The sequence below is a fragment of the Aquarana catesbeiana genome, linkage group LG12 (genome assembly GCF_042186555.1).
Source record: "Aquarana catesbeiana isolate 2022-GZ linkage group LG12, ASM4218655v1, whole genome shotgun sequence".
Taxonomy (NCBI): domain Eukaryota; kingdom Metazoa; phylum Chordata; class Amphibia; order Anura; family Ranidae; genus Aquarana; species Aquarana catesbeiana.
The window spans coordinates 68,027,408-68,053,565 of NC_133335.1; the positions used below are offsets into that span (position 1 = coordinate 68,027,408).

General features: G+C 43.1%; 1 protein-coding gene across 1 annotated transcript; it reads left to right on the top strand.

Annotated features, from left to right (window-relative positions):
- Positions 1-8,245: 8,245 nt before the first annotated feature.
- NR1D1 (nuclear receptor subfamily 1 group D member 1) lies at positions 8,246-25,514 on the top strand. Its single transcript, XM_073608005.1, has 8 exons — positions 8,246-9,027; positions 17,796-18,083; positions 18,944-19,032; positions 20,252-20,396; positions 20,665-21,086; positions 21,466-21,651; positions 22,182-22,392; positions 24,918-25,514. The coding sequence occupies exons 1-8, from the start codon at positions 8,997-8,999 to the stop codon at positions 25,115-25,117; spliced, it is 1,572 nt and encodes a 523-aa protein (XP_073464106.1). The 5' UTR covers positions 8,246-8,996; the 3' UTR covers positions 25,118-25,514.
- Positions 25,515-26,158: the final 644 nt, after the last annotated feature.

Sequence of the window (26,158 nt, forward strand, 5' to 3'; positions counted from 1 at the left end):
GTACTTTAGCAAGTATTTTTAAATCAACATTTAAGAGAGATATTGGTCGGTAAGAGCAACACAATTCAGGATTCTTGTCAGGCTTAGGGAGGACTACTACCACTGCTTTGAACATAGACATTCCCTCAAAGGCTTTTATAAGCACCTCTCAGTATGTGGGCAGGAGATCATCCGCGTACTGTTTAAAAAATTCCGCTGGATACCCGTCCAGGCCCAGCGTCTTTCCTCCCTGCAGAGACTTGACCGCCGTTTGAATCTCTTTGAGGGTCAGGGGACTGTCTAGCCTTTACCTACAGGAATCTGTAAGACATGGTAGATCCACCTGGTCTAAGTACTCATGCATTTCCCCTTCGGTATACAGCACCCCGGAGCTATACAGCTCCTAAGTTCCCCTTTACATCTGAATCGACAGAGCTCTTCTTCACATATGAACTTGCAAAGTTCCATTACACTGTAAGGGGGGTCTCTGCAGACTCTTATGTAAGGGAGGACTCTGATTTGAGGAGAATTACTGGGAACTCTGATGTAAGGGGGAACGCTGCAGACTTTGGTGTAAAGGGGAACTTTGAAATAAGAGAGTTTCTGGTAACCAGGGCCCCTGCATACATAATTTTTTCCCAGAATTCCCCTTTAATCAGGGTTCACAGAGTGCCCCCTACATGAGAGTTCAGAGAGCCTCCCTTATATCAGAGTCCGCAGTGCCCTCCTTATATCACAGTCCGCAGAGCGCTCCCTGCATCACAGCCCCCTTACATCAGAGTCTGCAGAGCCCTCCCCTTCATCACAGTCCGCAGAGCCCTCCTTATATCACAGTCCGCAGAGTCCTCCTTACATCAGAGTCTGTATAGCCCTCCTTAAATCAGAGTCTGTATAGCCCTCCTTACATCAGAGTCTGCATAGCCCTCCTTACATCAGAGTCTGCAGAGGCCCCCTTACATCAGGGTCTACAGAGGCCCACTAACATCAGAGTCTGCAGAGGCCCCCCTTATATCAGAGTCTGAAGAGGTCCCCCATACATTACAGCCTACAGAGCCCCCTCTTACACCAGAGTCTGCAGAGGCCTCCCTTACATCAGAGTCTGCAGAGGTCCCTTTACATCACAGTCCGCAAATTCCCCCTTACATCACAGTAGTCCCTAGAGCCCCCCTTAAATCATAGTCCGCACAGTTCCCCCCCCCCCTTACATCAGAGACTGCAGAATTTCACTGTGTGGAGGAGATCTGTGGACTCTAATGTAAAGGGGAACTCTGATGGAAGGGGTGCTCTCGAAAACCTGGTTTAGGGTGTGCTTTGATGTAAGGGGGAATACTGTGGACTCTGGTGTAAAGTAGAACTCTGATCTAAGGGGGTCTCTGTTCACCAAAGCCCCCTTTACATCAGAGTCTGCGGAGCACCCCTTAAATCTGAGGTCCCCTTACATTATTATACTGATTCAGAGACAGGAGAGAGGAGGGAGAGGGGGATTGGATGGATGGGGAACTCACCCCAGGAAGGAGGGAGGCTCATGCAGTCTGCATATCCTCTACATTCATTCTCCATGCTGTTCCTGGCTGCTGGGCTTCCCCACCCACTCATTCCAAACTTAGTTGCAATTGTAATCCTATTGATTTTCAATAGATTTGTTCAAAGCCTGACTTTGCCTTTGAAAAACATCTTGCATTGTTCACCTATGCCCATCCTAAGGTAAGCTGTCCTACCCCAAAAAAGTAACTTTGTCATGAAAGCTGGCCATAGATGGATCTAAATTTGGCCAGTTCAGCAGGGACTGTTCAATTTCCGATTCATGTGTGAGTGCCCCTGTTTGACAAAATTTGATCATTGGATCGACTTTTGTTGAATAGCAATGTTAGAAAACTTTAGTCAATCAGTGGCTGCAGCTGCTGATCAGGGTATTCTGACAGTGGGGAGTGCTGTCAGAACACAACGGGGGAGATTTACTAAAACTGGAGCACTCAGAATCTGGTGCAGCTGTGCATAGTAGCCAATCAGCTTCTTACTTCAGCTTGTTCAATTATCTGTCTGTGGATCACCCACTGCAGATATACTGTGGCAGGGCTGCCGCTCTGTGCCAGATCACTTACCTAGTACGTGATCTGACACTTCTGGGTCTGGGGCATGCACATGCACCACCGGCCACCTGCTCCTGCTGTGATCACACACAGGTACCGCAGACTCGATGTCCGCCGACACTTGCTGATTGTACAGTACACAGGCAGAGCGACTATCTGCCTATGTAAACAAGGCAGATTGCTGTTCTGTCAGTAGGGAAGGTATTGATCCTGTGTTCCTGCAAAGCAGTGACATGGATCAATGCCTTCCCATAGTAAAAGAACCTCCCCCACAGTGAGAAAGCACAGGCTAGGCACACAGTTAACCCTTTGATCGTCACTGATGTTAACCCCTTCCCAGTCAATGTCATTAGTACAGTGACAGTGTATATTTTTAGTGTTACTGGTCCCCAAAAAGTGTCAAAAATGTCAGTTAGTGTCTGATTTGTCTGCAGCAATATGCTATAAGTCGCTGATTGCCACCAGTAATACTAAAAAAACATTTTTTTTACATAAATACATAAAAATATCCCATAGTTTGTAGACGCTATAACTTTTGTGCAAACCAATTAACAGACACTTATTGGGATTTTTTTTACCAAAAATATGTAGTAGAATACATATTGGCCTAAATTTATGAAGAAATTCGATTTTTTAAAAAAAAATTTACTGGATATGTTTTATAGCAGAAAGTAAAAATATTGTTTTTTTTTTTTCAAAATTTTCAGTCTTTTTTTGTTTATAGTGCAAAAATTAAAAACCGCAGAGGTGATCAAATACCACCAAAAGAAAACTCTATTTGTGGGAAAAAAGGGACATATACTTTATTTGGGTACAGCGTCGCAAGGCCGCGCAATTTCATTTCTATTTTAAACTGAATGTTTTACAAGGTGATCGTTTACAATCACTTTAATACATTTGTTCGTAAACTTGCAAGCAGGATGCTGCTGCAGATCGAGGGTAGATATAGAAATGCCCCCTTTTATGAACATGGAAATCCTCTTTATATAAGGAATGTCCCTGCATATAAAACCTGATATTGGCAAAAGGGGAGGATCAGCCAATTCTAATTTTAAGTCCGCAGCAGAAATATCATGATCAGGTGTCTAGGCTTTTGGACATTTGGCCAGCACTGGTAGGAATCTGGAACAGCATGTTCTCCGGTATAGGTATTTCAGTGCATTTTAGATATCAGTACTTAAAAAATTCACTAAGCTTTAAAAAGGGGGGTTATAAAAGACAAGTTCACTAAAAGTACACCAAAATAATGTCTAAATGCTTAATACCCCACAACACATAACCCTTAACCTAAAAACTGCTTTTTTTTTCACTTTAATAAAAGCCGCAAAGGGGGAGCGGCTGAGCTAAAGTAAACTGTTTAAACAACATAAAACCTGTACTGTACGTTATTCCAAGTTCCAAAGAAAGCCACCACCTCTTTTCTATAGTACAACACATATCTGTAAAAGCTTTGTAGTGACCTTTGTGTACGGAAGTCTGCAGATGTGTGTCATAAGTACATTCTACACACTGCATGCAAAAATACACATATCCTTTAAAAGGCCTCTGTAGCAACTTGAACAAAGCTGAAACCAGGGCCATATTCAGACTGCCCTAGGCAGACACAAATGATGACACCAGAGATGGATTGACGCAGTATGGGTCCCCTAGATATGGTAGTAGCTTTGCCCCCCCCCCCCTTGAATTGAGATTGATAAGAATTGCAATAGTCCACTCTATTTCACTGTCTGTATTTGCATAATTCATCCCATAAGAAACCGATAGCCTACAGGTCTATAATCCATTGTGACATGACAGGCAGATGCACAGTATGACCAGTTGTGCTTAACCAGACCTGAACATCCAGCGGGCCCAAGGATCTTGCCTAGGTTTCCTTCTGGATGACTTAATTCCCTACAAGCACAAAACCCAGTAGAACATGGTTTCTCAACCAGGATTCCATGAAACCCTAGTGTTCCTCCAGAGGTTGCTAGGGGTTCCTTGACCAATGAGCAATTTCTGCCTCTCAGATAAGTTCCCACTGACACATTTTTTTTTTAGCTATCTGTAAGGGGGTAATTCTTCCCATTGACCACAAGTGTAAGGAACATTCTTCCCACTGACCATTCTACTCATGTATCATGAGTTGTAGATATAGTCATTTTTAGCAGGGGCTCCCTGAGACCAAGTGGCGTCGCTATGGGCGGGACTGCACCCGGGTGACACCAGGTCCGCCTATAGGGGGGTACCAACAGGCCTCCTGTAGGGGGCTCGGGTACACAGGGGGGCCCAGACAGCAGTGGGATCGGTGGATTGGAGGACAATTACAGAACAATGCACTGTATCTCTCCCTCCAGCAGCTGAAAGGCAGTTTCTCCCCCTCTACCTCCCACTGGCTTTCAGCTGCTGGAAAGAGACATAGTGCATTGCTCTGTAATTGTCCTCCTGCCCCGCTGCACTGATTCCCCCCTGTGTGCCCAGGCACCCCACCTTGTCCCCCCCCCCCCCCCGCGCCGCCAGCTTCCCTCTTCAGCTGGCTGCCGTGGGCAGATGGAGAGTGGGCAAAGGGTCTGTAAATATGTAATTTACCGCTCCCTTCTTTTTCTGAATAGGACAGTGAGTGATCGGTATGGATTGCTCCTGTGTCTATTCATAACTAAGGATAGTGAACTGTGTTTACTATGTTTCAGTTTATGAATGAACAGGAGTCTTTGTCTCCTGTTCATTCATCTTCAGTGCAGCTGAGGCTACAGAGAAAGGGACTGGGGAATCTGTGTCCCCAATTCCTCTCTCTTTCTCAAAGGTTAAATGTTAGGCGCCTGATATTTCATCCAACCCCCCCCCCAAAAAAAAAGCTAATTAAAAATAAATTATTTTTAAAAAATTAAAAAAAAAAAAAAAAAGATAATCTTTGTAATCCGGGGTGGGGGGTGACACCGTGTTTTACCGCACCAGGTGACACCAACCCTAGTGATGCCACTGTTGAGACTGGAATGTTATTTCAAGAGAAGGGAAAAAAGGGATAGATAGTTTTACATTTCTTGAACTTTAGGGAATTTTATGACTCAAAATGTCTCTTCCTGTAGTTTTCTTGCTGGATTTAGCCACAAATTCCCAAGGGTGACCAGGAAAACAAAACAAACTGGGGCAAAAGTTCTTACAAATACTAACTGAAGTCTCAGGCTGGGTTCACACCTATGCGAATTGGATGCGGATTTCCTCGCATCCAATTCGCATAGCAGGAGACTATGACTGGCTCTCTATGGAGCCGGTTCAGATATATCCGGGGCGGCTGCGGAGCGCACTGCAGGGAAACGCTGTACATCTTTAGCTCCGATTCAGGGCCGAATTCAGGCACAGATTCAGCCCTGATTAGTCCCCGAACCGGAGAATGGGGATGCACAGTGTTGCTGTGCGATCTGCAGCGGATTCCAGTATGAACCGAGCCTCAGATCAAACTGATTGATTTGATATAAGTCTATTTTCTGGGCAGGGTTGCTATTTTCCTTTTTATTTCTTTAAAGAGTTATTAAACCCAAAAGCAAACATTTATTATATTGCAGCTTACCATTTCTTACATGTGATGGCTGCATTTGTTTTCTCTTTTAGGCTTTCTTTCTTCTGTTTTCATCTGGTCATCTGGCTAATGGGTCTTTTTTTCAAAATAACAAGCTCTCTTCCAGATGTATCAGGGATGATACAAACCATTGAACACTGACAGGGGTGCTTACAACAATCAGCTTTTATGTGTTTATGAAAAACCTCTATTCCAAAACTGCTGCATTTAATTATAAAGTCTTATTTGGGATTTAGCTTCAATTTGTTAGTGTATCTAAATCTGCTGCTACATCTAACTGTTGCTGTCCAGACATGGCCCTGTGCTCATTCCTCCAGAGTAGGGGCACTCTAATACAGGAGGTTTGTTACTGGCTAGATCACCAGGTGGAAACAGAGGGGGAAAAAAGCCTATAAAAGGAAAACTAATGTAATCCCCACATCTATGTGAATAGGCCAATAGCCTTCTACACTGCTGGGTACAAAACTATTCCTAGAATTCATTGAGTGGCACTGATACTATTAAGAACAGTGTCTGGACCACTATATGACAAATGTAAAAAGATATGACAAATTTATGTACATGTCAGAAAAGTACAGTACATGAATTTGTCGCAAAACCTCAGATCTCAAGGATGTTGTTTGGCTGAGCTTCATTGGTTGCTGGGACCCTGGTGGCCTTGGGGCCGCTGGCATCCCAGCAACCAGTAATGTTGAGTGGCTGAGCCTGATTGGATGCAAGGACACAGGTGGCCCCCGAGGCCACCGGCATCCTAGCAGCCAATGATGTTGTATGGCCAAGCCTGATTAGTTGCCATGGGGCTGTCAGAGTTCTAGCAACCAATGATGTTCTACAACTGAGCCTGATTGTTTGCTAAGATGCCGGTGGCCCAGAGGAGCCAATGATGTGCCATTGTGTGGTTGAGCCTGATTAGTTAGCTAGGACACAGATAGTCTCGGGGCTGGCAGCGTCCTAGCAACCAAGAACATTATGCGGGTGAGCTTCATTGGTTGCAGGACACTGATGTCCTTGGGCCCGATGGCATCCTAGCAACCAGTGATGTTGCAAAGCCAAGTCTGGATAGTTGCTAGGACATGACTGCCATGAGGTCATCAGTGTCCTAGCAAGCAGCGGTGTTTTGCAGGTGAGCCTGATTGGCTGCTAGGATGCAGGTGGCCTTGAGGCCATTGGCATCCTATCAGCCAGTGACATTACATTGTATGGCTGAGCCTGAATGGTTGCTAGGACACAGATGACCACAAGGCTGCTGGCATCCTAGCAACCAGTGATGTTGCGTAACAAAACCTTTATAGTCGCTAGGACTTGTCGGCCGTGAAGCTGCCAGTGACCTAGCAACCAGTAATTTTGTGTGGCTGAGCCTGATTGGTTGCCAGGATTCAGGGGCCCTCAGGGCTATCTGTGTCCTAGCAGCCAATGACAAGAAAATGTGCGGGAGAGGGGAGGCCACCAGCATCCTAGCAAACAAAGATGTTATGAAGCTGAGCTTCACTGGTTGCTGAGACACTGATGTCACTGGGCACGTTAGCATCTTAGCAACCAATGATTTTGTACTGCTGAGCCTGATGGGTTCTTAGGACACCTACAAATATAGAGCTGCTAGTGTCCTAGCAACTAGTGATGTTGCACAGCCAAGTCCGATTAGTTGCTAGGACATGACTGGCACGAGACTATTGGTATCTTAGCAAGTGATGTTGTGCGGCTAAGCCTTGAGGCCATTGGCATCCTAGCAATTAATGACATGACGTTGCATGGCTGAGCCTAATTGGTTTCTAGGAGGCAGACAGCCTTGAGGCCTCTGGTGTTCTAGCAACGAACATTATGTGGCTGAGCCTGATTGTTTGCTAGGACACAGACTGCCACAAGGCTGCTGGCATCCTGGCAACCAGTGATACTGTGCAGCAAAGCCCAATAGTCTCTAGGACTTTTCAGCCATGAGGCCGCCAGTGTCCTAGCAACCAAAGATTTTGTGTGGCTGAGCCTGATTGGTTGCCAGGATTTAGGCGTCCTAGCAGCCAATGGCGTGAAAGTTGTGTGGGAGAGGGGAGGCCACCAGCATCCTAGCAACCAATGCTGTTATGAAGCTGAGCTTCATTGGTTGCTGAGACACTAATGTCACTGGGCCCCTTCACACCCTAGCAACCAATGGCTTTGTACGGCTGAGCCTGATGGGTCGTTAGGACCCCTGCAAATATAGAGCTGCTAGTGTCCTAGAAACCAACAATGTGTTTGTGGGGGGGGAGACAAACCCCTAACTCCCAACGCAAATGACTCCAAAATGATGTTGTTCTTATTCACCGCCGCTTTCCTTTTCTCTGATACATCGTTATTTCCTGATTCCTCTTATGCAGCCTTTGCGCTATGACGTTGCTCTTAGGACCCCAGGAATGTGTTTTACACATCAGAAATCGCATTAGCATATGCGGAATGTGGCTTTTCTGGTACCCATGTGAATGAGCCCCACGTCTGAGCTTTGCTTCTACCCTTAAGAGAGCCAGTCCTGTCAATAACCCTATGAAGAGCTGAAGCTCAGTGTTACAATGGATCACGTGCACATCTCTATATACAGATCCGAGAGTGTAAAAAAAAAAAAAAGTCTAGCCGACTCCCCTGGCCGCAGAGCCCCCAGCGCATGCGCGGTGCGAGGATGCTGAAGAAAGTGTGTCACTGGGGCACGAGGCTCTCCCTGGGGTCACGTGGTCCTTGCTTCAGTGCCGCGTGCCGGGCCCTGGGAGGACGGGGAGCTTGTGCGCAGACGCAGTGCTGCAGTGAGTGCCTGTCAAGCTGGCTAAAGCAAGCAGGAGGTGTGAGAGAGAGAGCATTGCAGAGCAAGGAGGGTGGAGAGCCAAGACGTGCTTGTATTGAGCTCTTCATTCCCAGGGCACAGGCAAGGCTTAGCTAGGCTGCAGCACTGGACTTGTTTTTCACAGCAGATTGTGCAGCACTGCAATCAGGTGCATGATCAGACATTTTTTTTCCATATCAGGTACATTGGCATTCATTTTTAGCTATATAAAGGGATTTTTTTTACAGTCTGTGGATCTTTTGTTTTCTCCAAGAATTTAATTGATATTTGCAGATCAGGGTGTGAGCATTGCAGCTGCCACCTTGTTTTGGTAGATTTTGCAGAGATCTGATCCTTCTCACCTCTGCTGAGGACACAGCTTCCAGTATTTATCATAGGAAGCGAACAGGGGGAAAGGACATTTTTTATTTCTATACCAATGCAGCAGCTGCTGGCAACATTTTCTACAAATTGTCCATGTAAAAGGAATTACTACAGTGGATCTCTACACCCAGGGGGTATATAAAGGACAGCAGGACTGCAGTGTCACATTCCAAGTCTGGTGGTGAATGATCTGAGGACTTCAGCCATGACAAGTATGGACTGCAGTAATAATACAGGTAAGATGGGGCTATTAGGAAGGGTGGGGGGCATTTGGGATCATTAATCTTTTAGAAAGGTATAACATTTCCAGTGCTTGACAGCTGAATGTATAGACTGGAGACACAAGCTTTGGTTGAGTTTCAGATCTTTATTTTAAATATTCTATTTATAAATGATCAGATAAAGGAAATAGGTTTCCTGAAAATTGTATTTGAATTAGATTAACCGGAATTGTAATCCTATTTGTGCTTCAATTTTATTTCTGGTGTTTGTACTTTTAGGAGGTTACATTAATTTATTACAATACATTTTTGTATTAATTCATAACTTATACATATATGTTCCATTTTTTTTTTTTTTTACATTAATAAAAACACATAACACATAAAAATACAAATATCTTATGTATTTGGAACACTCGCTCTTCATTCATTAATTATATATTATATATATATATATATTATTATATAAGTATTTTTGTTAATGAAATGGAACACGTAAAAAAAAAAAAAAAAATTATTTTATTTATTTATTTTATTATTTATTTTTTTGTTAAGTCAATGGAGCGTGCGTGTGTCAGGGAAATAATTTGTGTATGTATAAAATGTGTTATAATTTCATAATTCTATCTATCTATCTATCTATCTAAGAATACCCCTGGGCACATTCCGCTTCAATAGACGTATGTCTGTTATTGAGTGTCCGATGTCTCATGGGGTGCAGCCCATCTTGAATCAAGGCTTCTATTTTACTGGTCTTTGGTTTATATGAAGTTAGGTTATTTTAATATTTTTAAATCCTGTTTTATATTGTCTTTTTTTGTAATGTGTGGCCAGCTTTGCTTAGATTGGACATATGTGTATTTATATCCTATCTGAATCCTATGCTCACAGTACAGGTTTGTTAGAAAAAGCAGTCGTCCTGTGTGAAATGGTGTTTTTATCCCCGTTGTAAACACATTTCAGGTTACTATGTAAAAGTTAATGTTTCAATGGGAGGGGGATCCTGGCCTGCAGAGCTTGCAGTCACATGGAATAGGGAAAGTAGGTCACCCAGGCTGTGTGTGAGCTAGATCCTCCCAGTGGCTTCACGTGTTCTCCCGCCCTAGCCATGTGCACAGTGTTTTCATTCCTGCTTCCCCCAGGCTGAGCCGTCATTGGACGGTTCAAGCCACGCTCATCCACTCCTCTGATGACGTAACTGGTTCCCAAGACACTCCTTCATCTGGGTCTGTTTGCTGGAGGTTAACAAGTTTCATTAACCTCTTACTTTTAGTCACGACCTTAAACTGAAAGATTTCAGGTTGTATATGGATGTGTGACACTTGACCTGATAAAGACGTAGAACTTGGTCACTTCCAAGGAGCTGTGCTATATCTCCCATATACTGAGGAGCTCAACTCCATTCATCAACTGTCATTTTATGACTTTAGAAAGGTTTTGGATTTAGAAACCCCACAATGGCTTGCAATCTGGGGGGCAAGATTGCGCCAGTATAGACTGCCCTTGGGAATCTAGCACAAAGCAAAAACACCTGTAGGAGAAGGCTCTGATGGAAGCACTCAATTCCTAACTCGTGTGCTGCATAATAGTCTGGAAAGCTAAACATATTTGGCTTCACTGTGAGTGAATTAATTGACCTGGTAGAACATATGGTTTTATTTATTTATTTCAGGATTTGCCTAATTTTGTATAGGCGATTTAATCAGTGTCTCTAGCTTAAGCATCAGCATAATAACAAGAATTTTTCTAAGTTGTCCTCCAGGACCATCACATGAAATGTACTGTCCTGGAGGATTCCTGGAAAGGGAGATATCAAGTAATAAGTTGTTTTTCCAAGTGTTCCTCCAGGACGAGAAGTTTCATGTTATTGTCCTGGAGGATTCCTTGAAAAGGAGTTATCATCCAGGACGAGAAGTTTCATGTTACTGTCCTGGAGTATTGGTTGAATGAGGGTTATCGGGTACTAACTCATGTATTTCCAAGTGATCCTCTAGGACAAGAAGTTTCATGTTACTGTCTTGCAGGATTGCTGTCCTGGGGGATTGTTTGAAATGGATTTATCAAGTAATAACTCGTGTACTTCCAAGTGATTCTTCAGGACAAGAAGTTTTATTCTACTGTCCTGCAGGATGCCTTGAAAAAGGGGTAACTGGGTACTAACTCGTGTATTTCCAAGTGATCCTCGAGGACGAGAAGTTTCATGTCTCTGTCCTGGAGGATACTATGAAAAGGGTTATCGGGTAATAATTGGTGGTAATTGTGGACTGGAGTTGAGAAACCCTGTGTTATGTAGTTCATTAGAGAATGATTGCTTCCATCATGGTACATTCACCCAATGTTTTGCCTAGGCTGGGTTCATACTTAACTGTAGTTAACATGTTGGAGCCTTGCAGTACCACTCATTGTGATTGCCACCTCAATGCGTTTAGTTGCCTTAACGATAGGTGTAAACCCAGCCTCAACAACGCATTGGGGTAAGAACTACGATTTCTTTCAATGGCACCCCAATGCACTAAGGCAATGCAGCACCATTGCACATGTGTTGCAGCATACCTCAACTCATGGTAACACACGAGCGTTGTGGTTTGCCTTAAATATTTTTATTTTACTTTTTGGGGCATTGCCCGTCCATTCTTATGAATGGGCTGTCCTAACACGATGCACAAAAAATTGCATTGCATTGGGAAAGTGAACCCAGCCTTCATGACAGTCTATGACCTATTGCTCCCAACAACCTCTATTTTATTAAGTCCCAGTGTGTGTATTCCAGGGCCTCCTTCCTTGAATTCATAGTTCCCCAGTAGAGGCAGGGCCGCAACATGGTCAACCTCTTTGCTAAAGGTAAAAATGAAAAGCTTTGCTTATCTTCTTTAGTAGCTCTAGAATGTGTATGCTGATAGAGAGCCAAATATTCACTCCCACTTATGCAGCGATCAAACAGTTTGTAATACAAACTAACCGCATTTTCTGTTACAGATTATTGCCTGGAATTTAAGACAAATCTATGTGATTGCTCTAGGCAAGATAGACGGTTCTCCTGTCAGGTTAATAAATAAGGTCAGCAGTTTGAGGGACAGGAGGACTAAATGTTGCACGTGCTGTGTGGATTTTGTGCCAGCAGCGAACGCGTTAAGTAAACTTGGGGTGGAGTCGTGTCATGAGCATTCCAGCATTGGCCACAGGAGGAGATGGGAGGTGTGGTTCAGCAGTCCATGTGCAGTGGGAACACGTGGAGTGTATGCGTGAGGCAGGAGGCGATGAGTAACCTGAGGTCAGACAGTGTTCATTACATATGGCTGGACAGGCTTTATATAAGACAAGGATAGAGGAGCTGGGGAAAAGGGATATGGACAAGTGACAGAGAGAGCACAGCCAGGAGGGGCGAGCAAGGGACAGGTGGCAGGAGAAGGGGGTGCAGCAATTTGAGGGGAAGATCTAAACTGGGGAATTGACTGTCACTGAACTAGAAGAGCGGTTATGAAGAATAACAGCCAACTTGACATAGATATTCCATTGAGAGCATGAACATATTTAGAATGTACACGGGACATTTTACAACCTCTCCTGAGCAATTTAACTTGACAGATATTTTACATGCTGCGTTTACATTTTTTTTTTTTTTTTTTTTTTTTTAATGGTCAAAAATTTAAAACGCCTGTAAACGAAATGTGGCTAAATGCGAGTGACATTGACATTTATTGATTTTTATTTATTTTCCTTTAGCGCAGTAACCCATTGGAATCAATCAGAATGTGTTCAGACCAATACAAGATGAGTTCTGATTGATTGCTATTTAATAAAGCATTCTTATTCCTACGTGCAGTAACTAATAGGGTCACAAGTCACAACTTATATTTAGTAACTCATAGCGACAAATTTTAACTGATAAATCTGGTTGCTATCAATGACCCCACTTTGCATATTATTGCTGTTTGCTTTGCTTTATTGAAGTAGTAATTAGCGGCAAAACTTGGATAGTGCTGAAGGGATAGAAGCACTGCAAGATTTATATTGCTGTCTTGAAGGGAAGGAAAATCATTCAATGGGGTCACTACTTCCTCTCACTTCCAGATGAGTCTACTGGACAATGATTGAAAAGAATCTGCCTAATGAGACATGAGACAAACCCTCTCCTATTCTCATGTTTAGGCTTTAGATATACTTTACATTTTTCTTCAGATAGGTGTGTTTGTTTTTTTTCTTTGGGGTACTTTAGCCCAGGGATATACATGGTGCTTGACTAGAGGTAGGTTCCTTGCGAGGAAACCACAAGTACTAGGTTACCATGCCGCTAGAGACTAGTGGGGTGTGCTTCCAACATTTAGTTCAAAAGGAAGCCTGAGAACTGCATGTTGCCAAACCCTTACCTTAAAGAACAGTGGATTTTACATGTAATTTGGACTGGGGAATGGTTTGATTCCTTCATCAGCTCCTCCTTGCTGTCCTGGATTCCAGTGGGTAAACCTTCTTAACCTCCAGCCAGTTGAGGCTGCCTAAAAACTTGTCAGATTGGCACTTTGGCTGTTTTTACAGGTACATGTAAGGAACATTCTCAACCAGGGTTCCTCCAGAGTTTGCTAGGGGTTCCTTAAACTGTGGTCGATTGACCTCCCATTTAATGGAGCCCACATAGTTCTGGAGCCAGTGACATTTGGCAGAGCCAGCTGCATGACACAACTGTTCTTTTAGCTGTCTGTAAGGGTGGCATTTTGACCAACACTGTTAGGCAGTCATTCTTCGTACTGACCACCAATGTTTGGGGCACTGACCTCCAATTATTTGATTAATTATTTCAGCAGAGACCTGAAAATATTTTCAAGGGCTCCTCTGGGGTAGAAGGGTTGAGAGCGGTTGATGGAGACCCCTGCTTTACAAACTTTTTAAACAAATGGCCAATTTATTGTCCTGCAGACATTAGGGGGGCCAGACTGTGGTCCCCTAGGAGTAGAAAATAGTAGAAAATACCCCAGTGTCAGTGGGAGTTAACAATGTCTTTGACTTGGTGGTCAGTGGGAGTATAAAAAAAACCCCCCCAAAAAAAACCATGCTCAGTAGGAATGGGAATAGTGCCCTGTTGTTTGGTATTGGAGGAATAGTGCCCCGTTGTTTGGTATTGGAGGAATAGTGCCCCGTTGTTTGGTATTGGAGGAATAGTGCCCCGTTGTTTGGTATTGGAGGAATAGTGCCCCGTTGTTTGGTATTGGAGGAATAGTGCCCCGTCGTTTGGTATTGGAGGAATAGTACCCCGTCATTTGGTACTGGAGGAATAGTGCCCCGTTGTTTGGTATTGGAGGAATAGTGGGGAGGGGATCAGGCATGAGCAGAGATCAGTTCCCGTCAATGACTAGCTGCTCATTCATTGTCTCCACTGACTGGAGCAGGGTTGCTGAGGTGCAGTTACATTAAAGAAGGTGTAGTCAAGCATTGTATCAGCCAAACATGATGGATAAATAAAGTTTTTGTTTTTCCTTTTTAACGTATGCATGAATGATATTTCCCATTTTTAGATATAGAGAAACAAGTACTAGTCATATCGGTATTTTCCCCCTATTGCAGACAAGCAGAACAGATAGGCTTAGGGTCCACCAAGCCTTGCTAAAATAATCTCCTGCAATAGAAAATCTATTTTGGAACTGTATATTGTGATCTTAAAATAGATGTGCGGTGTGCTGGTGTGGTCATTCTGAGCTACAGCAGTCTAAAGGAAATTGTAAAGTATTTCTGAATAGAAGCCTATTGCTTCTCTTCACTTTAATCTACTATGCGCACAAATTTTAAGAATCACTATGACTAAGCTGGCTATTAGTAGCTCAATGGTTTTGCATTGGCTTGAGAAAGTGTTGCTTGAGCGCAACAGCATTTTACTAATGCGTCATTAATACAAGTTGCCAAGGGAATGGGGCATGGCCAAGTGGTTGCAGGAACATGAATGGTTTCCATTCACACAAAATTACGTTATTGTGCGATTTGTCAAAATGGAACATGCTGCATTTAAGTGCAGTGTCATGCACAGTATGGAAAGCAATAATGAATTTTGGCAACTGCGGCATAAAAAAAAAAAATGCATCCAGGCAATAGAATACCTTAAAACATGGATCATGGATGGTCAGTGTACATCAACTCAAGTGTAATTAAGGCAAGCTTAATGCAACAGACATAGTGTGAATTCAAATCACATCGTTGCATTTGGCGTGCATTGCGGCGTTTCCGAAATTCAAGCAATTTTGAGCTTAGTTGATATTTTTGCAGCATTTGGAGCTACAATCACAAACTATGATAACTCTACTTATGTTATTCAGTTCAGCTACTAATAATCATGGCACAAAAGTGACCGATGGCTGCATAGAGAAACAATGTAGCCTGCTACAAATTGTAATAAGTTATTTTGTATCTGCCACAGGTCTCTGTTTATAGGCTTTATGCACAAAGGACATGTTTAAGCACCTCGGAATGACAGAACTCCTGGCAGGAAAAAGCAGCTTTAAAAAAACTGCAAATAAAAAGCTGCGTATTGCATGCGCATTTAGGAGCATCTAGCGTTTGAGTGCTAATGCATTCTGTTAATTTATTCTGACCATTGGGCGTACATTAACGCTCAATGCTAGATGCGCCCGAACGTGTCTAGCGTTTTGTGTGTGGTGAGGCGCGTTTAAGCCTGTTCCACTTTTTTTTTTCCTGCTCTTCAGCACCTCTCCTGAAAGCTCTCCTTTTCTAATATGTCTATTTACACCTTTGTATACATGGACACCTAAGCATACATATATATGGGCTTTTGCAGTCTTGGAGAAAAAAAGGCTGATGTCAGACGGGCAGTTTGTAGAAATCCTCATCGCTATGCGGCTGCCTGTTTGTCCCTATGGGCTTGCTTTCTTTGTAGCTGAGACAGTGAAATGTTGCGCCCCCCCCCCCACTGGTGATTGAGATTTATCAGCGCACAGGCCAGCAATAGATCGACCGCTCGCTGCATCTGGCTACAGACAGGGAAAGCAGTTTGATAGGCAAGCAGCCTCTTTAGCGATCTTTAGGTGGGTATGGGGAACTTCGTTGCAAGCTTTCTTGGAGAGGTCAGGGCTATCTGTGGCAGGGTTGGGAGGAAAGAAAGGGAGGTAGGTTGAAACATGGAGAGGTTTACAAAGCACAAAGTCTACATGCACTCAATGGGTTTCATTTATTGAAACTACAGGCATAAAAAGGATCTGAATTGCCTGTAGCAACCATTCCATTTGTCTTATTCCAACTAGGCTCGAAAAATGGCAGCTTAAACCCGGTTTGTACAGTTAAAACAGCCATCTTTTTCTTGCTGCAGATTTTAAATCCTCCTTCATTGTAATTACCCTAAGGAAAAGCTAGGGAGAATGGCGTAATGTCTGCAGTGACATCATCAATATCCTCGCTGATCGTCGTGCCAGTGCCACCCTGTGGGGACATAGCTGTGAAGGGATTTTAAAATTATTTTAAATGGAGGGTTTAGTGTTGCCAAAGTGAGCTATTGGGATTAGTAGGGCTGTTTGTCTCTGCTGTTCCCTAATGTTTACGTACAAGACAGGTTTCCCTATTTTACCCTGGCTCCTCTTGTGATCAGTTTACTCCAGATAATGATTGTTGCCAACAGTATGCATCAATCAGATGTTTATATAGGTGATTATAAACCAGGTTCTTGTTGCTGATACATGTCCAGAGTTATTGGTATCATGTATGCAATTAAGCTGCTTACAAATATAACCTGTCACCAGAGCAGCTAACCATTAACGGGGAGAATTCCAGGCATGTGGGTGGAAGGGAGTTCCTTCACTCGCCTTTCCTTTCTGCATGTATTACCCAGCATGCTGAGCGGCGCCTGCACTGCAGAGTCCCAGACGCTCCACCTTTTGCGAGACATTAACCTTTCATTAACTAGTGTGCTGAAGGCTTTGAGTAAAATACCAAGGTGTTTTTTTTTTTTTTGTTTTTTTTCTTCCTGATCCTATTTTACTTTTTTGAGAACATAATTTGCAGACACTACACTGAAAAATTCTTCAGCCACGTAATAGGACCTGTTTTAACGTGGCTTGTGTCGACATGCGTTTTAGACCAGTTGTGTATAAAAATACTTGAATGGCAAAATTGCAGATCAGTGCACCTGAATTGCCAGGTTCAAGACTTTGCAAAGCAATGCATTGGTGGGAACACGTCATTCTAAGTACAATTGATTTTTCTCCTGTTTTTGCCTGCATTAAAGAATTGTATCACAATTCATGACAGTGCATCTACCATAAATGAGCCCTTGTGCTAGGTATGGCTCTATAATCTTTGCCAACCAAACAGATGTCTGATTTTTTTTTTTTTTTTTTTTGCTGATTGCAAGATCAGGCCTATAAATGCTTGTTGCTGGTTGGCTTGTGTGGTCTACTGAACAACCTTTCTCTTAGCTGAGATTTGGCCATTTAGAAGCACTATACTGTCCGGAGCAGCCTTTGTCAACCTTTTGGTTACCTGCTACTGGCTTTGCCAAGTGGCATTTGTTCTGGAACTATGCAGGCAACATACAATTGTAGGTTAGTTGGCTAAAACTCATGGAAACCCCTAGCAAACTCCTGGAGGCACTCCAGGCTCCACAGAACCCTGGTTGAGAATGGTTCGTCTGGAGGATGCAATGTCAAGGCAGATTAGGGGTTTGCATGTTGCGATACAGGTTCCTTTTTAAATAATAGATTCTGTGCACATGAAAATGGATGCTTCATTTATGTATTCAGAAAGGCTAGTTATGGCTGTTTTCTTACCTTGTTCTATTTGTATCTTTCTAGGGGGCGTCATAAGCTATGTTGGTTCCAGTGGTTCCTCCCCCAGTCGGACCAGCCCCGTGTCTCTGTACAGTGAATGCTCAACAGGGAGCCCTCAGGGTGGCGCCACACACTATCCATCATACTTGCCACCCTCTCCAACCAACTCTTACAGTGCCAGTCCCTCCAGCTCAGCAGGAGAGGCCTCTCCACGATCAACCTATGGCCTGGCTTCCTCTCCTGGAGGGCTTCACGTTGCTCTAGATGATGGCAGCAGGGTTTCACCAAGCAAAACTTCCAGCAACATTACAAGTAAGTAAACCATTAATACTTTAATTGGTCGAATTGAAAAACAGAATAATGTTTTCGAATCGGGACCCACTGAATCCTTTCGCAAACCTGGACAAAGAAGCAAAGTTTACCTCCAGTGAAAAACCACAGGTCAAAACAATCAGTTGATACAAAAATATAGGCAGCTGTATACTGATCTCAAATTTCATGTAAAAAGTCAAACTGACTCTGCAGCCTTCTACTTACTAAACTTTCTTATTGGTCTGCGAGGCTGTTCATCACAAAGGACCAATTGCGAGCTAAGGACAGTGGAAGAGGCAGGACCGGGTTTTACTTTTAAAGGAAAAAGTCGGTATTTGCATAAATCTTTAGTTGACTGTATCCCTAGATCTACAAGCATACTTGTCTTATAAATGACAAAGCTGCTCCAGTGCTTCTCGCATAACCAAAACCCATTTAATTACATGATCCCTGCTGTAAGGGAAGGTCATCCAGCTGAAACATCTGCATCGGCAGAAAATACATGGATAAATGCTATTTGGTTATTTGAGCAGCAGTGGAGAGACTGGAGCAGCATTTTCCCCTCAAAAGTATTTTTGCCCTCTTTTGCTATTGCTCTTTCTTTATTCGAGCCTTATCAGGGTATTGGGGCAGTATAAGTGGAGTTGGAAGTGCATCAGTTTATTTCCATATGACCATGCACTTGCCGTATCTGTACTTTCATGAGAAGAATACTTTGTTGATCTGTATATCATACTTGTTCCCTGAACAAAACCGCATAAACCTCAAAATAGCACGATCTATGCCTTAGAACGTATGCAACCTAAGATATTGCCATGATGTTTTGTACTTATGGCTATTTATTTCTTGTTTTTATCCAGAGCTGAATGGAATGGTCTTGTTGTGTAAAGTCTGCGGTGATGTAGCCTCTGGATTTCACTATGGTGTACATGCCTGCGAAGGCTGCAAGGTAAGTCTGACTCAGACAAAGATAAATGTGCGATTGATTGAATTGTTAATTGATAATCATGTCAGACTGGTACCTTCAACCCCTTGCTTGAAGGGTTGTAGGTACATTTGGTTTCAAAAGTGGAACTACACTGCACCACAAACACTATTTAATTCATTTTTTAATATTCAAAGCAAACCCACCCCCATCCATCCATGTCTCCATGCTTTATTTTGTTGAGAAATCACTTTGAAAAACAACCCTCTAGCATTTCTTACCGTGGCCATCTTGAATAAGGGCAGATGCAGGCAGGAGGGGGTGCTTAGCTAAGAAAACCCCTCCTCCCCTCCTGAAGACTCCTGGGATGTATGACCTCATTTGTATAGGCAAGAAACCAGGAAGTAACTGAAGAAACGTAAAAAGTTTAAAATAAATATGATATACTTTCCTATCTATTTACTAATGCTAGCAGTATGAGGATTAAAAATGGTCATTGTTTGGGAGAGTAAAGTTCCACTTTAATTACAGAACTCCTAAGCTGTTATGTACACTCATGAGCAGGGAGATAACGTGTATTCTCAGCTTTTGGTTAGGCATTTGGTAGCAAACGTTACATTTCAGGGACCTTTCATTGCTAACTCTGAGCTCCAGAGTCATCTCATTAAATTTAGGAATGAATATACCGGTAACGTAAAACATTTTTTTTAACTAAAGTGACCTTAAATACTGGTTCTCTTTAGGAAAAATGCTTCTAATCTTTAATAGGTGTTTGGTTACTGGGAAATTGATAGCCGATTAGTGGTATCTAGGGAGGTTCTAGTTTGTCGGTAGTGAGAATGATTGCTTTGGATATCTCTTTCCTTTCCAGATTGCAGGTACTAAGGATTACAAACATGTCATTGTTCTTTGTACCATACAGCTTAATAGGCCTATTTCTAATTTTGGATGTAACGGATAAGCTGTATATCCGTGTTTCTCAAACCTTTCCTTAACACAAGAGCTCATTTCTTTTGGATATCCACATATGCAGCCAAACTACATTGCTAACACTTAATCTACGTAAAAATAATTGTATGACCTCACAAACGATCTGCTTCCAGAAATCCAGAATTGGTGTAAATATATTGTGAAGTTAGGTTTTTGCTTATTTTTATCTTGAAAGTGTTTTCATCTTTTAATTGGTGTAGGAAAAAAAAATCAATTGATTATCCATGTGACACCCCCATTTATTCTCTTATAGGGATTTTTCCGTCGCAGCATTCAGCAGAACATTCAGTACAAGAAATGTCTGAAGAGTGACACCTGCTCCATTATGCGCATTAATAGGAACCGCTGTCAGCAGTGCCGCTTCCGCAAGTGTCTCACTGTGGGCATGTCTAGAGATGGTGAGTTCCTTTGGCATGGTGATTTGTTTCTGTTTGGATTCATTTTACAAAGTGTCTAAATAAAAAAAAAAAAAAAAATAGCTGTCACTGTCATGTATAAAACATTATTAATGTAGCTTCTTTGAAAACATCAGTCTAGGTGTTGTGGGCAACAAAAAACAGCTGTTTGACACTTTGATAAATGAGGCGCAATATGATGTGGACATCTGAAGTTGGCATGATCTTCCGTGGGCTAATGCATTGATTTTCTTTCTTTCTCTTTCTCCAGCTGTGCGATTTGGTCGCATCCCAAAGAGGGAGAAGCAGCGAATGTTGGCTGAAATGCACAGTGCAATGAGCCACATCACTGGAGGACATTTTGGTCGAAGGAGCCCTGTCCCTCTTCAGCCCCAGCAGATTCGGCCTTCCTCTCCTCTCCATGTGGCACCAGCCTCCTGTCCTTCACCTCCTTCCATCCCAGAAGTTTACCCCCACTACCCCCAGCAACTGACGCCACCTCGATCCCCCAGCCCAGACCACGTTGATGATGTCATTGGTCAGGTGACCCAAGCTCATCGACAGATTTTTGTGTATGCCCATGAAAAAATCAGCAGAAACATTGCATCTTGGGAGCAGCAGCATAACAACCCACCACCTCCATGTTGGGCACAGGACAGTGGAGATTCCAGAGGCGGACGCAGCGTGCATCTGGTAAGAGCAGGGTGATCTCCCTAATATCTGATTTCAGTCACATTTATTTTTGCTACACATGGTGAAAGAAGATCTTTTACCTAGTCATTTGGTCACAAGATCCCCAGGCCTTCAATGGCATGTCTGGCCATTGTAGTATCCCATATCCATGTTTTCAGTACAAATGGATTAAAGGATTTATGTTCCCCCATTATGACTTTAGGGAGCAGCGTGGGTGTAGGGGGGGGGGGGGTCTCTTTTAACTACTGCTCCACTTTGCTAGACCTGTACATTTTATAATTGGAAGTACCTCATGTATACTGGCAAATACACAAGTATATTACAGATTGGTTCACAGTGGTCAGGATAATGCTAATGATTTCTTAATGCCTCTTTCCAGGCTTGTCCAATGAACGCTCTGCCCCGTGGGAGTCCTCTCCGCTCTGTGCAGGAAGTTTGGGAAGAGTTCTCACTTAGTTTTACCCCAGCTGTACGAGAGGTGGTGGAATTTGCGCGTCACATTCCCGGGTTCCAGAACTTAACACAACAAGACCAGGTCACCCTGCTGAAAGCTGGTACATTTGAGGTGAGTGATTTGCTTGTGGGCATATTGCTCAGTAATTCTTTCCATCAGACAATTGTACAAGGCCAGTATATGTTATAAGATAATAAGAACTGTCCAAATCCAGCAAGCAGGATTTCCTGTAGTTCATCATTGATTGCACAGACTGGCACAAGCATATTTAGTGAAAGTGTTTAAGTAGGCAAACCACAAATTAATGGGATCTTCCAATAACTGCCTCATTTACTTCAATAGAATGAATGTGGCTAATTTTTCAGTGGCCATTGTGCCTCAACTGCCCAGTGGAGGCCAGATGACCCCAGGGAGACATCAGTTGTAGACAAAAGCACATAGATACAAATATGTCGCAGCTTTCCATTACTTTGAAAAAACAGTTATTCATGGGTAACCTAAGATTTACTGTACATAATTTGTCTAGTTTCAGCCTGACATAAAGAATATCTAGTTATAGTCTCTGCAAGTTTCACCCCATAATTACATTCTTCTGGCTTCTTGTTTATCTCGTGCCCCTCTGTTCTTGTTTCACATTATAGGTCCTCATGGTGCGGTTTGCTACCCTGTTTGATGTGCGGGAGCGTTCTCTGAGGTTCCTGAGTGGAGCAACATACTCTCTGCCAGAACTTCAAGCCATGGGCATGGGAGAGCTTCTCAGCTCAATGTTTGACTTCAGTGAAAAGCTGGCATCTCTCAACCTAAGTCAGGAAGAGTTGGGCATCTTCACTGCCCTTGTACTGGTATCTGCAGGTCAGTATTCAATATTTTACTGAAATTTTGAGAATCCTTTTCCTCTGCATGCTTTAAAGAGGTTTTTGATTGGCTTAGTAAATTATTTTAAAGTGGTTCTAAAGGCAGAAGGTTTTTTTACCTTAATGCATTCTCTTTAAAGTAAAAAAAACCCTTCCGTATGCAGCTCTCTCCTCCTTATACTTATCTAAGCCCGACTTCGATCCACTGATGTGCCCATGAGCAGCAGCTCTCCTCAGCTCCCCTCCCTCTTCAATGGGCAGAGAGGCAGCAGCGGGAGCCATCTTCTGCTGACAATCACAGCTAGTGAGCAGAGCGCGGGGGGCAAAGCTGAGTTGCGCTCTGTGTGTCAATGGACACATCGAGTGTGGTTCAGGATCGAGCCTGCGCTAGTGCCCCCATAGCAAACTCCTTACTATGGGGGCACTTAGCAGGGAGGATTGCACAGAGCAGGTAAGTATAACATGTTTGTAAACCTACTTTTTTTTTAAATCACTTGAACTGAGATTTTAGTGTCACTATCTTAGATAGAGTGAAGATAAATTAATTTGGAGCTGCCGCCCCCACCCAAAAAGGAAATTCTTTACTCTCCCCTTTTTTTCTTTTTTTTTTTTTTTTTTTTGAAGATTATTGAGATGCATTTAATGAGAGACCAAGTTAGAGTGAACAGGGTTCATTGGGCTTGATCCTTGATCCAAACTGCTGCCCAATCAGTGTCTTCTTGGTTGCATGAACTTTCCCTTTTTGCACTTGGTTGGCTTTTAATACTGACAAAGCTAGCAGGATTTGAATCTGGGGATTGGCAGGTGTGTAGAACTGTATCAAAAGAGAAAAGGGCACTATTCGGTCACATCTTTGGCCACATTGTTAACCAAGCTCATATATATGCATAAATATTCCAGCATAGCTCATAAAAAAATTGTATTTGCATACATTGCACTCATTTTATTAAACCTCATTGCTGAAGCCTACCTTCTGCCATTTTATTTGAAATATGCACATGGATTCCACTTATTTCCTGAAGAGCATGGTATTCCAGCTATAATTGAATGATTTGTCCCAGTGTTGTACTAACAGTGTATGGAACACGCCCCCCATACAAGGAAGTCATATTTGAATTTCCTTGGCACTTTTAGAAAATAGATGGTTTCAGATTTAAAGGATAAGTTCACCTTTTGTAATTTGGGGTGTAACCTGTAACAATTACGCCGACCCCTGAGTCCCTGTTTTGACAGTGAGCAGGGGATCTACTAACCCCCCGCTCACTGCCACTATCTGAAGAAAACGCAGCTGTGCGGGGCTCTACCTGCCCGGCCACATCATCCATTTACAGTGTTCTGTGTATTGGGAAAACTACTTCTCAATGAACTACCACGCTGCTGTTGAGCGATGTAGTAGTTCATTCTCTCTTCCTGTCAGTGTGTATTTGCCTGCGCAAACGAGGTACAAGCAGACAGATTCACTGACAAGTCTCCTCCAGGAGTCCTGCATGATCTGCTGATCGCGGGTACAATGTTTTACAGCAGGGGTAGTGAATTAAAATCACAAGTCTGTGCCATGAAAGATTGTATGTGTCTTCTTTCATTTTTTGGCGCAAGCCGCACTCTCTGGCACTTTTCTTACGGTTTCCTCCACACACTCTGGTAATACTCTGTAAATGTCCCCAATAGTGTTCCCTCTTACATCAGGTGCCCCTACCAAAGTAATTTAATACATTCTGTGCCCCCCATCAATCAGTTGCCATGTGTTCCCGTCAGAGTGCCCACTTACATCAGATGTCCCCATTACAGTGTCCCCTTACATCAGGTGATCACATCAGGTGTCCCCATCAGCATGCCCCCTTAACATAAAATGTGCCCATCAGCATACCCCTTTAACAAAAAAATGTGTCCATCAGAGTGAACCTTACCATAAAATAAGTAGCATGCTGATGGGCACAACAAAATATGCCCATCATTATGCACCTTAACAAATTATGCACATCAGTGTGCACCTTAAATGATGCCCCACATACCTTGAGGGCAGGAGTTAGCATATCCAGCAAGCTGCAGGGGGGCGGAAGCTGCGACATATACATCGCAAGTGAGACCCAAGTGCCGCGAGAAAGGGGACGGGGTGCGCACGTGACGTCACACCTGGGAGTGAAAAGGAGCAGGAGGCGGGGTGCACATATGCGAATTTGCTGGGAAACCAGCGGTTCCAGCAAACCAATGACTGCTACTACACTGGCGGCCCGAGCAGGAGCGTTGCGAAGACCGCCATTTAATGACGGTTGCTTTACAAGCTCCAAGTAAAAAAAAATAATAAATGCATCTTTTTTTTTTTTTTTTTTTTGAAAAGGTGAACTTATCCTTTAACCAGAATGGTGGTCATTTTTATTAGTGCTAAAATATAAAAAAGGCTAGTGTAGAAAAAAAAGTTGTATTAATATTTTAAAAGAAAAATTACTGTTTAGAAACGAAAAAATGCATAATACGCTTTTTAAAGGTTTTTTTTTTTTAATTTTTTTATTTCCTTTGTCGCAGATCGCTCCGGAATGGAAAACGCTTCATTAGTAGAGCAGCTGCAAGAGACTTTGATACGCGCCCTCCGTTCCCTCATCCTGAAAAACACTCCTAACGACACTTCCCGGTTTACCAAACTGCTGCTGCGACTGCCGGACCTGCGAACCCTAAACAGCATGCACTCCGAAAAACTGCTGTCATTCCGTGTGGACACACACTGACTTCAATAAGCGACTGGCTAAGTACAGGCACTAAACTAAGAATGGTCATGTTGCGATGGCATCACAGACTCTGGCCCTCCCTGCAGAAAACTTGATCACTTAGCAGAGACCTCGAGAGAGATGGGGGTTGTAAAACGCCCATTGTGTCGCAAGTTTACTTTGTGGCGGTGATGTATCTGTGGATTGGCGTGTGCACTATATGAGACTATTAAAAGCCTGGAAATGGTATAGAGGAGGGATCAGCACTCATGAGAGCAAGACCTGAGGACTAATGTGTATATTTATATACGTATACATCTGTAAATACTTTACTGTCATACAGTGGAAACCATTGTGTAAATATTTGTGTGTATATCAGAGGTTGTGCTAAATATAAAATATTTTATGAAACCATAAATTTGTCTTTTCTCATACTTTTGTTCAGTATACTAAATGTGTATATGCGACTATGTTTTTTTTCTATTATCAAGAAGAGGTTTAACCACTTGCTGACCAGCCGCCGCAGTTGTACTGCAGCAGAATGGCACGGCTGGGCAAAACAGCGTTACCTTACGTCGCTTCGCCCTGTGGCCACTAGGGACGCGCACGCCCGCTGCTCGCCCCCGGAGCCGATGCAAGTGCCCGGCTGTCTTGATGACCGCTGGGCTCCCGCGAGCACTTGTGACACGGCGAGAACCGTTTTCTCTGTGTGTAAACACAGAAATCCCATTTCTCTGAGGGGAGAAGAGACTGATCGTGTGCTCATACAAAGTATGAACACCGATCTATCTCTTCCCCTAGCAAGTCCCATCCCCACTTCAGTTAGAACACGTAGCAGGGAACATAGTTAACCCCTTGATCGGCCCCTAGTGTTAACCCCTTCACTGCCAGTGACATTATTACAGTAATCAATGCATTTTTATAGCACTGATCGCTGTATAAATGTCCATGATCCCCAAAATGTGTCAAAATTGTCCGATGTGTCCTCCATAATGTAGCAGTCCCTATTAAGAATTGAAGATCGCCGCCATTACTAGTAAAAGAAATGTAATAATAAAAATG